Here is a 17,613-nt window from a genome sequence, read left to right as displayed (position 1 = left end):
GAAACCTGCTAGGAAATAGCTCATCATGCTCGTGGTCGAACATTCCAAGGTATCGAAATGTACGGTCAGATTTGAGAAGTGCCCGCTACAAATATCACTAACGGAACCATAGATTCGAACAAATTCTCAACACAAATTTGTTGGTGTTGTAACTAGAGTGGGAAAACGAAACATTACTCAAATTACATGGTCAGTTTGAACCTTTCGACACATCAGATTAGACCACAATTACGAAAAAGAGATCCACTCCTCAACTCACCTAGTAACTATTCAACAAACACACGAGCCTCATACACCATACAACTAGTTCTCACATCCTAGTCTAATCAGAGTATGACCCGTACTACAAAATAAAACAGAACATCCTCACTCTCCACTATGACGAAAAATCCGTCAGATAACTATGTACACAGCTCAATGACCTAAATTACTCTGCAGCAATAGCAAAGCCAGCCTCCCTCACTAGGTGTTCACTCAAAGCTGAAAGTTTTGCGACCTCCAATTTTACCTCGGTAAAACATTCATTGTTCTTATCTGAATTTGTCAAGACATCAGAGGGTTCTTCATGGAGGCTACCGGCATTGGTGTCCGCCTCAATGCTTAAACTAGCTTTACCTAAAAACTCTCGAGTCATTTCCACAAGCTTTTCAAGAGCACTAGTTGCAGCTTCAACTTCCAGCTGGGCAGCCTCAAGTTGAAGTTTCTCAATAGCTAAGTCCCCCATGCTCTTCTCGCCAACTCTCTGTTGTGCCAACTCATACAGTTTCCGGAGATCACTAGCATCATCAATCATTTCTTCCTTCAACCTTTGAAGTTCCTCCTCCCTCTCATCTAGTCTAGTGAGGACAGATTCGAGCTCCCCGTCCTTGAGTGCTAGAGACCTTTGTGCATCCATAAGTTCCATTTCTTTCGTTCGTAAGCTTTCTTTAGTTAAATCAATCTCAGTCTCAAGCTGTTTGTTTTTCCACCTAAAATCATCGGTTGGTAACGTGATGTGCTGTTGCGATCCCAGACCATCCATGTCCAGGGTTTTCGCCAAGTCATTTTCTTTATCCTCTAAGGGGATAATTAGTCTCTTTGTGAGTTCCACGATCCGCTCTACAATAGATTCAGCTTCAGTGCATCTCAATTTTGTATCACTTAGCTCATTTTGCATGTTCTGGACATGCTCCTCCTTTTCCTTTAGCAAATTTGTAGCCTGGATAAGCTGGTCCTCCCTCCCATTCATGAGTCTCTTGAGCTCTTCAATTTCCCAGTTTAATTCTTCCAACTTCTCCTTTGTATTCAAGAGTTCAAAATCTTTCTCCTCCAACATGAGCTGAAGAGCAGTCTGTTGGGAACTCAAATGCCGAATTTCTAGTTTGGCTTCCACCAGTTCTTCTTCTTTCAACCGCAGAAGGTCTTGGGTTTCTTGAAATTCAGAGTTTCTCCTATCTAGCTCAGTCTGCAGCAAGGACCTATCCTGAATTGCCTGCTGGAGAGAAGCTTTCTCTTTCGTCAGCTGATCCCGTAGCTCTTCCATCAATTCTTTCTCCAATGACAAATCTCGCTCAAGCTCTTTGTTTCGAGCTTCCGCAACCCTCAGTTTCACTCTCTCACTCTCTACTTCTATATGGACATCCTTCAAACTTGCCATGTGAGCAGCAATGCTCTCCTTCTGCCCTTCAAGTTCTGTTATTTGCTTTTCCAAAAGCTTCTCCTTCTCCTCCATTTTCTGCCTCGAGGAAACCAAAGATTGCTGAGATGATATCAATTCAGCCCGCACATCTACAAGAAGTCTCTTCACCCTTCTGAAATCCTCTAATGCCTCGTTAGATTCTGCAGCATGTTTAGAGGCTTCATCCGACAGTTTCTTTAAATCATCCTGCGATAGCAACCATTCTTTTGTCCGTTTCTCCAAAGTAGCCTCCATAACTTTTAGCTTGTCTTCTTCTGCCTTCTTTAATGTCATAGAAAACTCTAACTCTTCTTCTTTCTCCTTGACTGCTCTTCGAAGTTCTTGAAGCTCAAGTTCCTGCTTATTGATAACTTCATCGGCTTCAGTCAAGAGCTGGGATTTTCGTTTAAGTTCTGATTCGATCATCAGAGCATCTTCGCTTCTTTTCATCAGTTCAGTTTTCATTTTTCCTATCTCGTCTTCTTTCAGGGATAATGCAGATTGAGAGGCCGCAATCTCCCGCTCCCTATCCCTCAGTCGAAGCTTTAAATCTTCTATCTCTCTAGCTTGAGAAGCCAGCTTCAAATTCGCCCGCTTCAAATCCCCTTCCAACTTCTCCTGCCTAGATAAAGCAGAAGCAATCGCTTCCTCCCGATGCTCCAACTCCTCCGTCGCACGATTCAACTCGCCCTGCTCCAGCACTAACTTTCTCTCGGCCTCCTCCAAATCATCTTCCTTCCTCTTCAAAGAAGCCAGAGCAGCAAGGAGGTCCGACTCCAACACCTCGAAATTCAGATCCAGCTGGAGATCCCGAGGCACGCTGGAAGCTTTGCTCATTTCCTCCAGCTTATGAGTCCGCGCAAACAATCTCTCGAGAAGAATCCCGGCGGGTTCAGCCGCGCCACTACCACTGATCCTCGAGTTCCCGTTATTCGAAACCGACTTCACGCGATACAGGGGGCGGTTCTTCCGAGCCGGCGTACTCAGAAAAGGTAGTCTCCGCTGCTTCGTCTTCAGCCTCAGATAGCACTGGAAACAGCGAAACGATCACTCAGAAAACGGATCTAGAATCTCAATCCTCACAAACACAAATTATTATATTAGAGCAGGACATGGAACAACCAAATAGGTCCGATCACCATAGTTTTGAAATAGGTCATTTGTCCCATACAAAGGGGGGCAAAGTGTCGTCTTGCGCCAAAAAGTTCGAAACTTTCCTAACTCAACACGACAAAATGAAGCTTCCCCCCTCGTCATTTCTCGCGCGGCGGTTTCCTCGACGACGACTAACACGAACATGACAAAACCATCGCCTTCCCTGAGTTCATAACCTACCACCACCATACCCATCAACCCCAACCCAACCCAACTAAGACCAGAACCTCAAACCTGTCCGGGCGTGTGGTGGGGGGGCGTATCAAATGCGGCCCCCCCGGAAGAGAGCGAGAGGAACTCGCGAATAGACCGAAATCCGCATAACGTGGAAGAACGACCCCAATCCTACCCTCCAAAAAAAAAACAGTCTTTTTCCAAAAAAGCCTAGAGCGGGATGTGCCAGGGGGGGACAACCACGTCGGGGGGGAAATCACGCGGAACTAGAGATGATGCCATCGGAGCATCGCATCGAAACACCGCGGGACGAGGAATTCAACGGGAGCATGGCACCCCCCAAAGCCCACAGCCAAAATGCGCGTGAAGAACCCACGCACATTTCAGGCGGAACGAAGCCACGCGTCGCAGAGGGTTCCTACAGAGAGAGAGAGAGAGAGAGAGAGAGAGAGAGAGAGAGAGAGAGAGAGCACCTGGCAGTCGCAGTAGAAGAGAGGAGGGGAGGGAGCGGAGGAGGGAAGGTTGGAGCGGAGAGCGGCGGCGGCGAACTCCATGCCACGCCTCGCGAGCGCATCCGCGCTGTGCTGGCCTTCCTTCGCTCTAGAGAGTGAGAGGAGAGAAGAGAGGAGAGAGAAGAGAAGAGAGAGAGAGAGAGAGAGAGGGGCTTGCGTGCGCGGGGACAAGAAGGTATCTCGCGCGCGCGCGCATGGGGGGGGGAAGGGGGGGGAGGGACGGAGGGGCTCACGTTAGCAGGGCGGCGGCGCGTCTCGCTTTGCTCTTTTCCGGGAGAATGCTAAGATGCGCCGGGCGCCCTCCCCGTTTTATTATCCACAAACGAGGATAGAGTAGACGGCCGCGACTGAAAATCCCGACGTGGCAGCGCGGGAGGGTAACGGATCCCGTCCCATTTTGATTTTTTTGGCTCCTTCGATTTTGCACTTTCATTTTCGGGGCAAGGAAAATCGATCGGATCGCTCCGATGGAGTGAGATGAAATGGAAATAGGAGATAGGAGATATCTCTTTTTTTTTCAAATTTTATTTATTTATTTTCCCGGAGGGATGTCTCTTATTCGATGAAATATGAGGTGAGAGTTAGAATTCTTCCCGGATATTCGAAACGGGAAGCGACCGTCGATATTTGTTTTCGGGACAGAATAGCTGAAAGTTTTTCACTGTTTTATATTTCGTTATGCTTCTCCCCAGAGCAGTTCAAACATCAAGATGCAGAAATTCCACGTCGAGGAAAACAAGAAAAAGAGAAGCGAGAGATTCCTTGATATAGAGTTTGAATTTTCTGAGATCTTGAAAGTAAGTGTAGAGTTCAGGAGATAGAGTAGCGTGAAGCGTCAATAAGAAGCATATAGGGCGTTACTTAAAAGCGCTTTTAAGTCCCCAAACAGTGCTTTTCCAATCCGATTGCAGATCCTCCTCGTCGAGCCACCGACTTCGACATTGTACCATCTCAAATTGATTCTTCAGGTCTTACATTTCTCTCGATATTTTGTGTCGCCGGTGTCGATCGATGATATTCGTGGAAAGCATGGGGATGAAGGAGAGAGCAACGCGCGGCGCGACCCTCCGCCACCAAAGGAAGGGGGAAAAAGGAAGCAAAATTCATGGAAGGGGGACGTTGGAATGTGACCTTTCATGGCCAACTTGGCGTGGTCCTTTGGCCGACCTCTTTCAATGCGTGTCGTTGTCTTTGCAACCGTATCAACTTCCAGCTGATCCCTTCATATTATCCCCAAAATGAAAACAGCCGATTGTGTCGAATACACCCGTTCGCGATACGATCTATCTACCCGTCGAACTCTTTTACCTAGAGTTCCTACGATTGATGTGATGCCTCCGTCTCGTGCGTCGTCAATTATATATCTCATCGTAAAATCAAGTGAATCAATTGAGGATTACGAATTGCTTCCTGCGGCACAATACGTAGAGCCTGAAAATGCCATTTCAACAAACTGAGGGGCTGAACTGAAGCATACGAAATGCCAAAATAGGATTCATAGATATCTTTCCCTTTAAGAATTGACTGCTCCGAAAGGACCATATCGCAAACTATTGCATCTCAACATCAATCGTCAAACTGCCGAAAGAGAAGGCGTGGATGATAGGATGCTCAGTCGCGACCTTTCACGAGCGGATGTCACATCAGCGTCACAACCCCGAACCGAAAGAATCCAGCCTCCCGGTCACGGTTTACCCGCCATATTTGTAAACCTCTTCTGCTATATCCGACTCCCTCCGAGTGCTTTTAAACACTCGGATTGACAATGGAGACAATGCAGTACCTTAAAACGCCATCATGCTCAGCAACAAGAAGTCTACACCGTAAAGCGTATAGTCGTAGTGAACCTACAAAAACATCTCCAGGCTTATCTGAACGAACCAAAAACAAGGAGGCCATTTTCTCCTGGCCATTCTGTATGCACCGTTACTGTTATTCTTTGGTGTCCTCATGGCTCATGCCCTGTCCATACCGTAACTTAGGTTTCAAGAAAGTACTTACTACCACCAAACAGTCCAACCATCCATCTGCACCAGAATGATGTAATCCAACAGACAGCTCAGCAAACAAGCTCGATTTTGAATCTATTTATTACATCATAAAAAGATACGGATTCTTCAACAATTGCCTTAAATGAATACATTAGAACATTACATATAAATATCGACCCAAAAAAAAATTACATCTAAATAATAAGCTCAAAGATTTCCAAAATTCATCTATAGCTTTTCCGGTAAAATTTGTACTCATGCATGTACATTAACAAGGAAAATCATTTTGTATAGACTGTCATCTCGTGAAATGCGTTTATGTGGGATTACAAAATGTCACCACAGACTGCCGTCTCCGCAGGTATCATCAACTAACTAAAAATGTGGAGAAGACACTGGGGATTTGGCATTATGACTATACCAAAGGGATGGGATTTTACTCTCATAAATGTAAACCCTATTCCCCTTTCAAATGACTCAATCTGCTAGGAATTTCCGGTAGGAGCCTCTGATGTCTCAGTTTCAGAAACATCATTAAGAGAACATTGCAAGACAGAGTTCACCTGCTTTCTAAATAAAGTGCTACTGTCGATGATGATGTTTGCTATGGTAGTCTTCAATTCATCCTCGACCATTCTTGTGTTGTCATTTACTCCATTATCTCCATATATATCAGAAGCAGCAGCACGGCCTTCTTGGGCCAACATATGTGCCTGATGAACATGTGATGAGTACATGGCTTACAATGGAAAAATGACATCTAAATATTTTTGACAGAGCTGTAAAAAGACCAAAAAACATACAAAGGTCATGGTGAAAAGACATCAAATGCTAAGGATTTGGAGTTTATAAATTTCAATCGAGGCCCAAGTAAAAGTCAGGAGGTAACTTCCAAGTACGACAAATCCAGGCAGCCATATTCACTCTCATATGATTTTTTTCACTTTTGGAGTTGAGTTTCAATAATATAGCCGAGAACGGATAAAGGAAAAGTTGCAGTTTAACAAGTATAGAACTACATTTGGGATAGTCAAACTTTCAAAAAGTTCATTGAAAGAAATAATAAAAGACGTCTTACTAGAAGTTTAGGAAGAGAGTCGGTGTCTACAGCTTGTAATTTTACCTACTGAACTATCCATGTGAAAGATATTATAAGACGTTATATTGATTAAACAGATTCCTGTTCCAAAACAGTGAGATAACAAGATCAACAAATCCCCAAACAAGATAATTTCAGATTGAAGACCAGCTGAAATGGAACAGAAATTTGCTGCATAAATTGCATTATTGGAGAATCTTCTAAATTGTCCAAAAAGAAACAAAACAATTATGAAATTTCTTGGAAAAAACAAGAACAGAATAGACAAAGTGTGGATGGTATGATTTGTAAGTTCTATGCATGGCTAACACCCTGAGTTCTTTTAATTTTTGTGATAACAATATGAGAGAGGCCATCATCACGCTCAATCATCTAAACCAAAAATAAAACAGAACATCAAAACCAAATAAAACAGAATTGCCAAATCAATTGTCAAATGAAGAATAAAGAAGACAGTCACAGACTTCTAGCAGATCTGCAAAACTTTGCTGCTCTATGGTTTAAGCTTTCGTGCAGGTAGCCTAAAGTCAAAGGATACAGTAGATGTTAAACCAGTTCCAATTGCCTCAAGTCGAAGGATAGCTCTTAAGTATAAAACCACATGCTCAAAGGCCCAAGAAACCATATTGCTATAAAATCGCACATTGACCCGCAAAGCATTAGATCACTAAAAGCAACTGTTTAAAGCATGGTTTTAAATAATATATCTCTTCTCCTATCACAAGGATGGAACCAGTCACAACTGACCCTAAAATATTTTCGTTGTTGACTAAAGGGTACTAAAGACCATATAACATTTGCAGCAAAAATCACTAGAAAGAGAAAAGTACCAGCATAAAACCTGAAAAACTACATTAGTTAGAGAAAAAATTCCAATGAAGCAGGAATAGTTTCCAAATAGCAAGTAGAGGGGGTGCAGTGCAATTTCGGACAGTCAAGGGACTCTTGCAATTAACCTCAGAGATCTAAGTTTATATATGTAGTTAATTGCCTTTTATCCTAACTCACAGAGCTCAGAAGTATCTCACAAGAGAGCTGATAATCTAAATTCGATCACCACTATTGAGATTATATTTAAATGACATCCTCTTTTATGGAATGCACATCAAAACCCCAGTTTACACTAAATGGCGACTGGTCAACAAATTGGATATAACTTTTGGTAATGCACTAAAGTCGGGCAAAATTAATGATGGCAAACATTTAAGTCTACATCGCCTAAAAAGTGCAACAAAATCACAATTATTGCACTAGACCCCACCCAACATTCGGCGTGTCAATTCAGGAGACGAAGGGATTATTCGATAATCGCAGTATCAAATTATGGCTGAACTACTTCAATGAGCACATGGTCAGAAATGATGCTATTTTTTAAGAAATTGTAGAATATGTCAATAATCGAAAAGTTTGTGACCTGAACAACTCATCAGTTGGGCTATTGCGGATCAGAATCCCAAGGTAAAACCAGCCAAACTCTATCACGAATTCCTACAACCTCTATATCCAGATTTGAGACATTGCTACGGTATAGACCTGACAAACTAAGGACTTCATATTCTCAAGTGAGAAGTGTGCAATTATCAAAATTTAGTGGCAATGTCATGAACACAAGGACAGAGAACATCATTCACCCGGAAAATTGTAACATAAAGAAAATACAAACTAACATGGAGCTGTCACATCCTGTAAGGCAAATGTTCTAGTGAACTCTTCAAACACTGAAAGGTTAACTGCACATGCCATCATCAAACAACCTGAAGTTTCAAGGGTGATTCTAATCATGAAAAGCAGATAGAATACCTGTGCAGTTATACGACCAATTCGGTCATCCAACATAGACGAGAATCGTATGCCTTCAACAGAGTAAGAATCAAGGTCTTTTACATCATCTGCAGTGATATTGACAACGCAGTCTTGCAGTACATTGTGGATGGTTTTGCACTCTTGCAATAGCTTGTTCAAGGCAGTTTCACATTGTTGATTCATTTGTTTTTCCTCTTCAAGGAGTTTCTGACAAGATACCATGAGAATTGGCATCAAGAAAGCTTTGCCATAAATAAACTCAAAATAACCTGTGTCTTTTTACTCATATGTTTATCTGGGCCTTATCTCGTGTGGTTGTATTAGAGATGGCACACATTGTTTGAAACCGCCACAAGCATTGCATTATTGTCTCATCTAATCAGTGTAAATCAAGCTCCATGTATACAGACTAGTACTAACTAAAGAATGTCAAAAGCTTCATATATAACATCAAAAAATGCGTTAAAAGAAATATTACCTCGACTTTTCTCTTTTCCTCCAGAGATTGACTAAGCTCTTGCTTCAAATGCTTCTGGGAGATTCTGAGAGATTTAACCTCTTTAACCAGGACTTTAAGATCTGCCTTTGACCTTAGTTCTAGCTCTTCATATCTTTTCTGCAAATTGCCAACCTGTTGTTTGCTTTCATCCAACTCCTGAAGCAGCTGGTCCCTCCGTGGGCTAAAGGATGCTCCTGTTGATTCAGAACTTGACTCACCATCCTACAAAATTTCCACATCAAATTATTTAAACTAAAAGATTTGGACACAAGAAAAGAGAATATAACAGAAAATCGTATACCTGTTTAGACTTTAACTTCAACTCCATCTCATAAGATCTTTGTCGTAATTCCTCCATATCCCACTGCATTTGAGTAAACCTCTCTCTCTCTGCTAATATGGCTTGTTCTAGGTTTTCTTTACTCTTTTGTTTCGTAGTTTCAAGTTCCACCTCCAAATCCTTAACCTGTTCAGATGCAGTTGATTACTACCACTTAAAGAGTAATCATGCTGGTGCTACTCGCACCAAGGAGGCAGTATGCATAAGAGTCTATGAAGTTGCTCAACTCTTTTGCCGGGGGAAAAACAACAATAGCAGTTAGATCTGGTCAAAGTAAAAATTCATAGTGTTCGATGCATTTTATTGTGTAGATACACATCCCTATGGTTTCTGGACAAATAACTGGTCAACCAAGCCAGCTATTTCCATTTTTCCACTCACCAAACAATCTCTATCAAGCCCCTATACTGCATCAGTGGCAAATATCCCACCTGCTTTTCGATGGAAAGTTTACTCATTCATTGCTCTAATCTAAATTAAGGACATTTTCCCACGTAATCTGTACAGGCAGTAAAAGTTCAAGCTGATCAACATGCCTCGAGCTCAAACACAGTGCAACTAAGTTCTCATATAGCAAACTGATCTTTCCCCAAGAGCTCTTTGCTTCAACCCAAGGAGCTCAAGGAAAAGAGAGACCACGGCTATCTTAGAAATGCATGAACTATGAGCACACATACATTACTTTTTCCGCCCATACAGTTGCCTTAAATGAACCAAACAAAAACAAGACCCATTATTTTATCTTATAGGCTGCTTCTTTTTTTCGTTCTTTTCTTTTCTTTTAATTATTAAATCCAATTCAGACTCACAGAACTTCCCAAATCTACTTGATTATTTAGAGGTGTTCATTTATGTAAGCCGAGCCAGCAACACATGTCCAGCTGGAAAGTATTAGAGATCTCTCCCAGACACCAGTCAATTTCGCCCCCCTTCCATTACCGTAGAGGCGAAAAAGGAAACTAGGGCCACATTCACCCTGCCGTCACCCCCTGCCATCAACATAAAAGATGGCCCAAAAAACCGGCTTCTGAGTAAGGACAAAGTTCAGCATTGCCCAGATGTGCACAAGTCGAACAACATATAATCCTAATTCCACATAACTGAAAGCAACCTAGACTTCCCTTTTTGGCGTGCTAGGATCTGTATGATCTCAACAACTGTCCCATATGTCTTAAGCTTTAGTCTCATTGGTTCTCTTGGCTTTACATCTCAGTTGAACTTATGCATTAAAAACATATGCCCTAGGTCGATCACTTGACGCCCATTATACTTTAATGAAAACGTAACAACTTGTCATTCCCTTAATACTTACTCGCGCTATCATATGAAATTTAATATTATTACATGCAACCTCAGCAGGTAGTCCATAGTTCGCAGTCGCACCCACCTTCTTTTGAAGAAAGCAGGTACACATCTTGAAATTATAGGAGCTGCCTCTACCTTTCTAATCAAAATTTAAGGAGTGTAATACAATTTGCCTGAAAGTATATATCAAGTGTATAGTTTTCACTAATACATCCTGCTGTTTGGCTGCTATAAAACAGATAAGGTCTGGTCCAGATGAGCTAGCACCAGACAGATCAGCATGTACCCAAGGTGCATTAAATGCCATGAAAAAATAGATTGAATGTCAAATGCAAGCAATTGTGGTGTTCTCCTATAGCTGCAAAGGTGCACCAAGCATATGCTTTGTATCTGCTCTATCAGTGAGAATCTCCAAAGGGAAGGTTCAAGGGTTCCACAGTAAACAATCTAATTAAGAGAGACTCAAACATGGTCTGAGAGATGCATCTGACAATAAAAGATGTAATATTATACTCCATGGATTGATATTTTTCCTTCCATCTTCTAACGTATTGTCAACCAATAAAGCACCTTCCACTTCCAGCACTACTCCTTGGACATCCATATAAATCCGTGCATGGTCTGTGCGAGACTCAGTGCATGTGTGTTAGTGTGAGCATGCTAGAGAGAGAGAGGCGCACGGGTCTTTTCCTATGTGCATGTGAGTCGCATGCACTTCCAGTCTATGCAGGAATTGTGTGTTCGTAAGAGAGTAATGGCAAAATATCGTCATAAACATTTCCAAATATGTTGAATTTTTCTTGTAGGTTTGTGTATGGCATTAGTTGCCCTTATATAACAATATTCATTTAATGTTTACATTTGATGATTAGTTCAAATGACTTGTTCACTTATTTAGACTTACCTTTGTCATAAGGTAATCTTTCACGGCAGTTTCCTGGTTAAATCTCGATATAAGATCCTCCATATCCGTTTTTGCTGTTACTAGCCTTCGTTGAAAGGAGAACATGACCCTATTCAATTTACTGCGCTGATCCATCGGAAGGATGACTTGGCCATCTCCTGAAGCATGCAGCTCTGTGTTCCCAAGAATTTCTGGAGCACTTGAAGTTTCAACAGCTCCAGAAAGGTAAGCAGAGCCATTGCCAGATGAATTAGGCATTCCAGAGTTTGATGACTCACTACCTCTGAGAGAGCTCACGTCACTGGAAATGCTATCAGAAGAGAGTTTCCGTGTGTGGCCAGTAACCTTAAAATGATCTGGCTCTGTGAAGAGTTCTAAGTCATTTCCCATAAGATATGGGACTTTGGAAATATTTCCATTTTCCAAATTTTTTCCACTGACATTTACATGGTTGCCATGAATTTTACGCCTATCTAAACCTTCCAGCTGCTCTAAGATTGCTTCACCCATGAACAGACCCTCATCGATATTAGACACACCATATTTGACAAGTCTATCAATGGGATTAGGCAAGTCTTCATCCAAAGAAAATTCCTCCACACCCACATCAGAACTTTCATGTCTTCCTAACGTTGGTGTTCCAAGGTCGGAGTTCTCGTAGGCAGTATCACTGCCATAATCTGATGTGAGAGATGAACCACCAGCAACAACAGATAATGCTGAATCATTTTGTGGCTGATGTGATGATTCTGAACTGTTTCCAGAACCCAATGCATCTGGCACATTTTGATTTGTGTCTTGAAAAGCTGAAAAAAAAAACAAAAGATACACCTAAAATGAGTTGTCAAAATCAAATCCAAGGTCCCAGCAATTCCAAAGATTACCAAGAAAATTCTATACGACTAGTTCTAGCTCTCACTGAATTTAATTGTCCATAACCAAATATCACAATGTAACCCAATGGAAATCCTGAGGAGCAGTTGGTTCGAAGACATACAAGATCTAGCAGCAGCTTCTAGTTCAAGAAATGACGCCACTGCAAAACTTCTCGACAAGTCAAGGTCAGATAGGAGCTTTGTCATCCATTCCTCCAGCGAGCACCTTCTCTGAAAAAGATCTTAGCCTTATGAAATATGAATGGGTCACACACTAAATTGTTGCCATTAACGAACTTTTGGGATAGCATTACTATGCCAGAAAAACTTCAAATGCTAAAAAATAGCATTAATTGACATTCAATTGCAGTAGTCTAACAAAAAGACAGTGAAAACTCCTGAGAGCTGATAAAGTGAGGGCCATTGCATCATAGGCACAGACAGTATTCCTAAAAAGGTGTGCCTAAAGGCCTAGCTGATTAGACTACACTTTTGAGAGAAAAACAAAGAGGCGATTGTTCATAAGCATCTACAAATATTGTGATAGATTATGTATTTCCAGGAAAAAGAAGGCATGATTATTTGTTATTTAAGACAACTGCGGTGACTGTTCTCTCTGTAGTAGAGCTTCATACAGTAAACTTTTGCACTGTAATCCTTCCCCCTTTAAAGAAAAAGAAAACTTTGCCACTGAAATCTTACTCCTAAAACATGAAAAATGCTTTACTATGCAACTTCCAAACTTTAGCTAACAATGACTGCAAGACACATTACATATTAAAACCTCTCAATCTTCAAAGAGACTAAAACTTCAGCAGATCAACCAATTTACATGGAACAAGCAAAAAGTACACAAAAATGAAAACACACGTAGGACATTTGCTCCGACTATCATGTATTAATAAAAAATTTGCATTGCTTGCAACAAGAGCCACATCAGACATCTTCGTGCAGTTCCTATCAATGCATTCCAAAAGTTAACCAGTCTTGAAAACTTGAAGAAAGTATTCACAAAATTTACACTTACAATCATTTTTAGAAAGTACTTATTCAAGCACTCAATTAATCATTGCGAGATAATCTATGAATGACAAGCAATCAGATAGTTGAGAGACAAATGAAGTTAAAACAACAGAGGACACTCTGCCTCCACTCATATACAATCTAAAAAATTCACTATAGAAAATGAGAAACTATTGTTACCTCATCCAACAATGCCCTGCTCTTTATCCGCAAAAGTCCCTTCGGAGGAGCTGGTGGAAGATTTTTCTTAGGAAATGTTTTTTTAAGCTGCAAAATGTGCTGATAATTAAAAAAGAATCTAAAAATGTATGCTTGAGAATCATGAAGACAAAAGTTCTTTTTCTAGTTTTCTAAAAGGACAGGTTGCATGATTTAAAAATATAACTTGTGATCATCAACCACAGAATTAAGGTGCCCAATCCAAAGAAAATATTTACAAGCTATGTTGACTCACATCAGAAAATAACTTCAAAAAGTCATTGAATCTTCTTAACACTCCACGAACAGTCGTAGCACCTTCGGGAGATTGTAAACCAACCTGAACCCTGTAAAACTGCCCATTAAGAATGTTAAGGGCGAGAAGTAATGCCAGAAGCCACAATATGGATATGAATAACAAAGATTTTATGTAGGGAAAAAAAGGGCAAAAGCCCAAACTAGAAAGCTGTTGGAAATAGGGGGAGTTCCAATTTCTCGAACCAAAGTAAACTGAATCAAAATAGTTGTCGCAGTTTGATTCAAGTTTTAAAGAACATCTGGTTGTATTTGACGTTAGCCTATTTGACATGCAAATCTCTGCAATTAACTAGTAAAACAAAGACAAGGATATGAACAAGCCAAGGTTAGAAAACTACAAATATATATTACACCAAAAAACTGTGAAATGCAAAGCATTGTAAGCTCCAAAAATTAACATTTCAGTTTGGCCCGGTTTGAAACTGAACCAAGCCATACCAACTCAGTTCAGGCCCCCTAGACATTTCGTATCGATTCAGTCAATCAAAAATAAAAAATAAAAAAGCCAGGGGCTATTATACCAGTTCATTTTTACTAGGACCAGCCTAACTGCATATTGACATAATCACAAATCTTTTGACCTATCCGTTCTTTGTTTTTTTTCCCCTCCTGTAAATCCAATCCAAGGCTATATTCTGAATCATCAAAAAGTGAAGAAACTCAGCATATGAATATATAACCCTGCCAACCAAACAAGTAACAGTGAAAAATAAGGAACCTCCAGAGCGTTCTTGGTCTATTGAGCACTGAACAAGCTTGTCATTCGCCAAAGAGAAGACAAAAGACTAATTTTTCTGGCATTACGGTTCAAATAAATACAATTAAAATGAGAAGTCATGACATTCTTGAAAGATATTCTTAATTTACACCTAGAAGATTATAAAAACAAAAGTACCGGCTGATGAAGATCAGATAACAGCAAAAAGTAAAACAAACAAAACACTGCCAAAGCAATAGGCAAGTCATGTCTCATGAAAACTTAGTGTCCTCCTCAATCAAGTGGTTTGATGTTATACATTAAACTTACACAACACAGTTCACGAGGAACTAGCATGTTGATCAAGACAATATCCAGGACCACAAACAAATTGGGAAGCAGGAAAAAGGAAAGAAAGATGACAGAAAGAAGTAAGCCTGCAGGGGAACTAAACAGCTTTCGCGGCACTTTCCGACAAGTATCCATCAAGTGGACGGATATCCTAATCCAGTACCGATAGTTTGGACGCCATGAACAACAAAGATACTTGGGATACTAGGGAATAAATCCCGCCAGCAAAAACCATATTTGAAAATGAAAGAATAGCTGTATAGATGTAGTTCTTGGAGGACTCGAGCAAAAGAGAGCCTGACGTCACCTATTGCAGTGGACATGGGTCGCTAAAAAACACAAAAAATTGTGCGGGACAATTTAACTGATATATCTCCTAAGCGAATAGAACACTTAAGACCCGTATAATTACTGCACCGTCTCAAGTAAGAAGACTGTATTGAAAACTATTCTCTTTCTAATACAACAAACAGCCATCTGGCGATATATTCTTACCACAACAGGATCCGAGTCTCTTGATTTCGGCAGCAGGACCCATGAAGGTATCGTAACACAGTAACTCCACCCTGTCCGATGATCGTGCGGCCACGCAGTTTCCCGCCCATTCTGTATCTCAAACAGGATAACAGCAACAGAAGATCATTTCTTTAACTAGAAAGGCAAATAACGAACTCCAAAACCTCAAGTCAATAATTACTTTCATCTCAGTCAACGAGCCTAATAACTATCATTCACGCAGTGCGTGATCACACGTGACTCAATTTGAGCAACACGCACTCCTCCTCCGATACCGATTCAGAACGAAACCGCACACTGGCATGACTTCAATCGTACAAAATGAGCCTCAAACTACTCCAATTCGCGGAATCACACAGCCAATTCGAACCGGTACGGAACCAGAGAAGAGAAAGCGAAACCGAACGTATCCGATTAGTAGCATACTCACCCATTTCCGAGGCGGAGGGCTCCAATCCATTCCCAGAGGCAGCGGCGAAGTCCCATCGTGCCGGTGCTTGGGAGGACTTCGACTCTGCATCCTCTCGCTCCCCCGCTCTACCCCGCGACTCGCGCTTCGTATCTCACCGATCGGTCACCCAAACGCGCGCATGCGCGCCCTGAATCGACTCCCCGCCGGCGAATTCCTAGGCGATCGCTCTCGCGGAGACTCCGACGACCGGAAGGCCGGCGATCCTACCGGCGATCCCCGATCGGGAGCGGAATCGGGGGACCTTAGGCTAGGGTTTCGGGACGATCGGATCTCGGAAGGGGGAGGGAGGAGAACACGAAAGGAAGGAATGACTTGCGACGGGGTGCTGCCGACCGCTCCCTCGCTACAGCGCATCCGCATCGCGACGCGCCATGGCGGTGCCCTGTCGTCACCTTGCTCGCGCGGCGCACGTTAGCGGCGAGTGGGGGCCGGGTGGGTGGGGGGCGGCTATACGGAACCGCCGGGCGCCGCGCGTCGCCGCCGCCGCCGCCTGCTGCTGCTGCTGCTTCGGCTTCTCGATGCGTACGGCGAGCTGCGCGATGACGATGGTTCGCAGTTCTGGAGAGAGGGAGAGAGAGAGAAGGTCGCTATAGCTTCGTTTCCCTGCCGCGTATTTATTTATTTATTTATTTGTTTTTGCGATTTTATCTAATTTTTTTTTTTTATTTCCATTAGCTTCGTTCGTTAAAACGAAAACGATCTGAACTTGCCCACAAGAAAACAAGTCTAATTCCCGAAAAAAAAACGAAAATTTTTTTATTTCATAAAAAAATTATCAGCTTTCACTTAATTTTTAAATCTGGCCCAAACAATTTAAAAAAAATTTCACGTTATAGAAGCCCAATTTGAGATTCGAGTAAATATATGCGCTTTTTATCGAGACAAGAAAAAATTCGGGTTAAAATTGTCGCTTAAGGCAAAGATGATGATTTTTTTTCTTAGAATAAACTCCAAGAAAAATTAGTAAAATATATTTTTCTGTTTTTAATAATAATTTCCCAGCTTTTTCTTTTTTAATTTTTTTTGCAGGCGGGGGTGGGTTTTGTCGTGCGTTGCGGCGTGTGCTTTTGGTGTGAAATTCCAGTCCCACCTAACTGTCGTCTTCTGCGTTTGCATCGCGCGCCCGGGCGTCACGGAAGAGAATGACTGTCGCCACTCACTCGGGTCGGGAAGGCCGAAAGCCAAATTCTACTCAGATTTTTCCATTTCAGGATTTAATTGCCTGCTTGTTTTGGGTTTATCCGGTGCAAATGATGCTAAAGTGTCGTAACTTTGATACGGCTTTCGCTTTGATGCCAAAACTTTTTCTCTAAATCACTGCTGTGCTACTTTTGAATAAAGAAAAAAGAGATCACTTCAATATCAATTCCGATTTGGGACGTCGAAAATCTAACGCGGCGATTTTTTTTTTATCAATTTTTGCGATTCACGTGGCTTGTCGGTGTGCCCGGTCAACATTAATAATCTCAAACGACTCATTCACACGTTTACCCCAAATATAAACCCTAATTTGCACAAATCAAGCCGTATCTCGAAAATTTTGCAAACCGTATTTTAGACAAGACTTGATGAAGGTGAAGCACGAGTATAGAAGGACTACTTGAAGCAATCAAGGATCAAATCTGAACAAGATAGTCATGAAAAAACTTTGAGGGTTGGATTTAACAAGTGAAGCTGTGGTGGCCGCTGCATGAGCTCTTTAGTGATGGCATCCGAGGCGAACC

At 41.7% G+C, this 17,613-nt stretch overlaps 2 protein-coding genes across 4 annotated transcripts; both read right to left on the bottom strand.

The window, feature by feature from the left end:
• Positions 1-158: 158 nt before the first annotated feature.
• On the bottom strand, positions 159-3,606 carry LOC115686235 (uncharacterized). Its single transcript, XM_030611459.2, has 2 exons — positions 3,460-3,606; positions 159-2,686 (listed from the first exon to the last, which is right to left on the bottom strand). Exons 1-2 carry the CDS (start codon positions 3,538-3,540, stop codon positions 428-430), a joined length of 2,340 nt encoding a protein of 779 aa, XP_030467319.1. The 5' UTR covers positions 3,541-3,606; the 3' UTR covers positions 159-427.
• A 1,257-nt stretch (positions 3,607-4,863) lies between these two features.
• Positions 4,864-16,451, bottom strand: LOC115686236 (PX domain-containing protein EREL1-like). 3 transcript variants are annotated; one of them, XM_056318746.1, is made up of 11 exons: positions 15,848-16,451; positions 15,397-15,507; positions 13,792-13,890; positions 13,518-13,604; positions 12,437-12,545; positions 11,440-12,245; positions 9,192-9,356; positions 8,870-9,112; positions 8,389-8,598; positions 6,053-6,202; positions 4,864-5,525 (listed from the first exon to the last, which is right to left on the bottom strand). In XM_056318746.1, exons 1-11 carry the CDS (start codon positions 15,935-15,937, stop codon positions 5,499-5,501), a joined length of 2,097 nt encoding a protein of 698 aa, XP_056174721.1. In that variant the 5' UTR covers positions 15,938-16,451; the 3' UTR covers positions 4,864-5,498. The 3 variants fall into 3 exon arrangements, with proteins under 3 accessions (XP_056174721.1, XP_030467321.1, XP_030467320.1); XM_030611461.2 differs by lacking the exon at positions 4,864-5,525 and having other exon boundaries at positions 5,754-6,202; positions 13,792-13,882; XM_030611460.2 differs by lacking the exon at positions 4,864-5,525 and having other exon boundaries at positions 5,754-6,202; positions 15,848-16,450.
• Positions 16,452-17,613: the final 1,162 nt, after the last annotated feature.

Source organism: Syzygium oleosum, unplaced genomic scaffold (assembly GCF_021117445.2).
Source record: "Syzygium oleosum isolate NSW1041296 unplaced genomic scaffold, Sole_v2.1 Sole_v2.16, whole genome shotgun sequence".
Classification (NCBI taxonomy): Eukaryota; Viridiplantae; Streptophyta; class Magnoliopsida; order Myrtales; family Myrtaceae; genus Syzygium; species Syzygium oleosum.
The sequence above is the reverse complement of the archived record's forward strand: the minus strand, read 5'-3'. Positions and strand labels throughout refer to the sequence as shown.

Bases quoted from the DNA above. Each gene is read 5' to 3' on its own strand.
- LOC115686236 (XM_030611460.2), bottom strand. From the start codon at position 15,937: ATGCAGAGTCGAAGTCCTCCCAAGCACCGGCACGATGGGACTTCGCCG. The intron at 15,508-15,847 runs GTGAGTATGCTA...TTTGAGATACAG, and splicing joins GCCCTCCGCCTCGGAAATGG to AATGGGCGGGAAACTGCGTG. The intron at 9,357-11,439 runs GTAAGTCTAAAT...GCATCTGAACAG, and splicing joins AAGATTACCTTATGACAAAG to GTTAAGGATTTGGAGGTGGA.
- LOC115686235 (XM_030611459.2), bottom strand. From the start codon at position 3,540: ATGGAGTTCGCCGCCGCCGCTCTCCGCTCCAACCTTCCCTCCTCCGCT. The intron at 2,687-3,459 runs GTGCTCTCTCTC...CGCTGTTTCCAG, and splicing joins TCTTCTACTGCGACTGCCAG to TGCTATCTGAGGCTGAAGAC.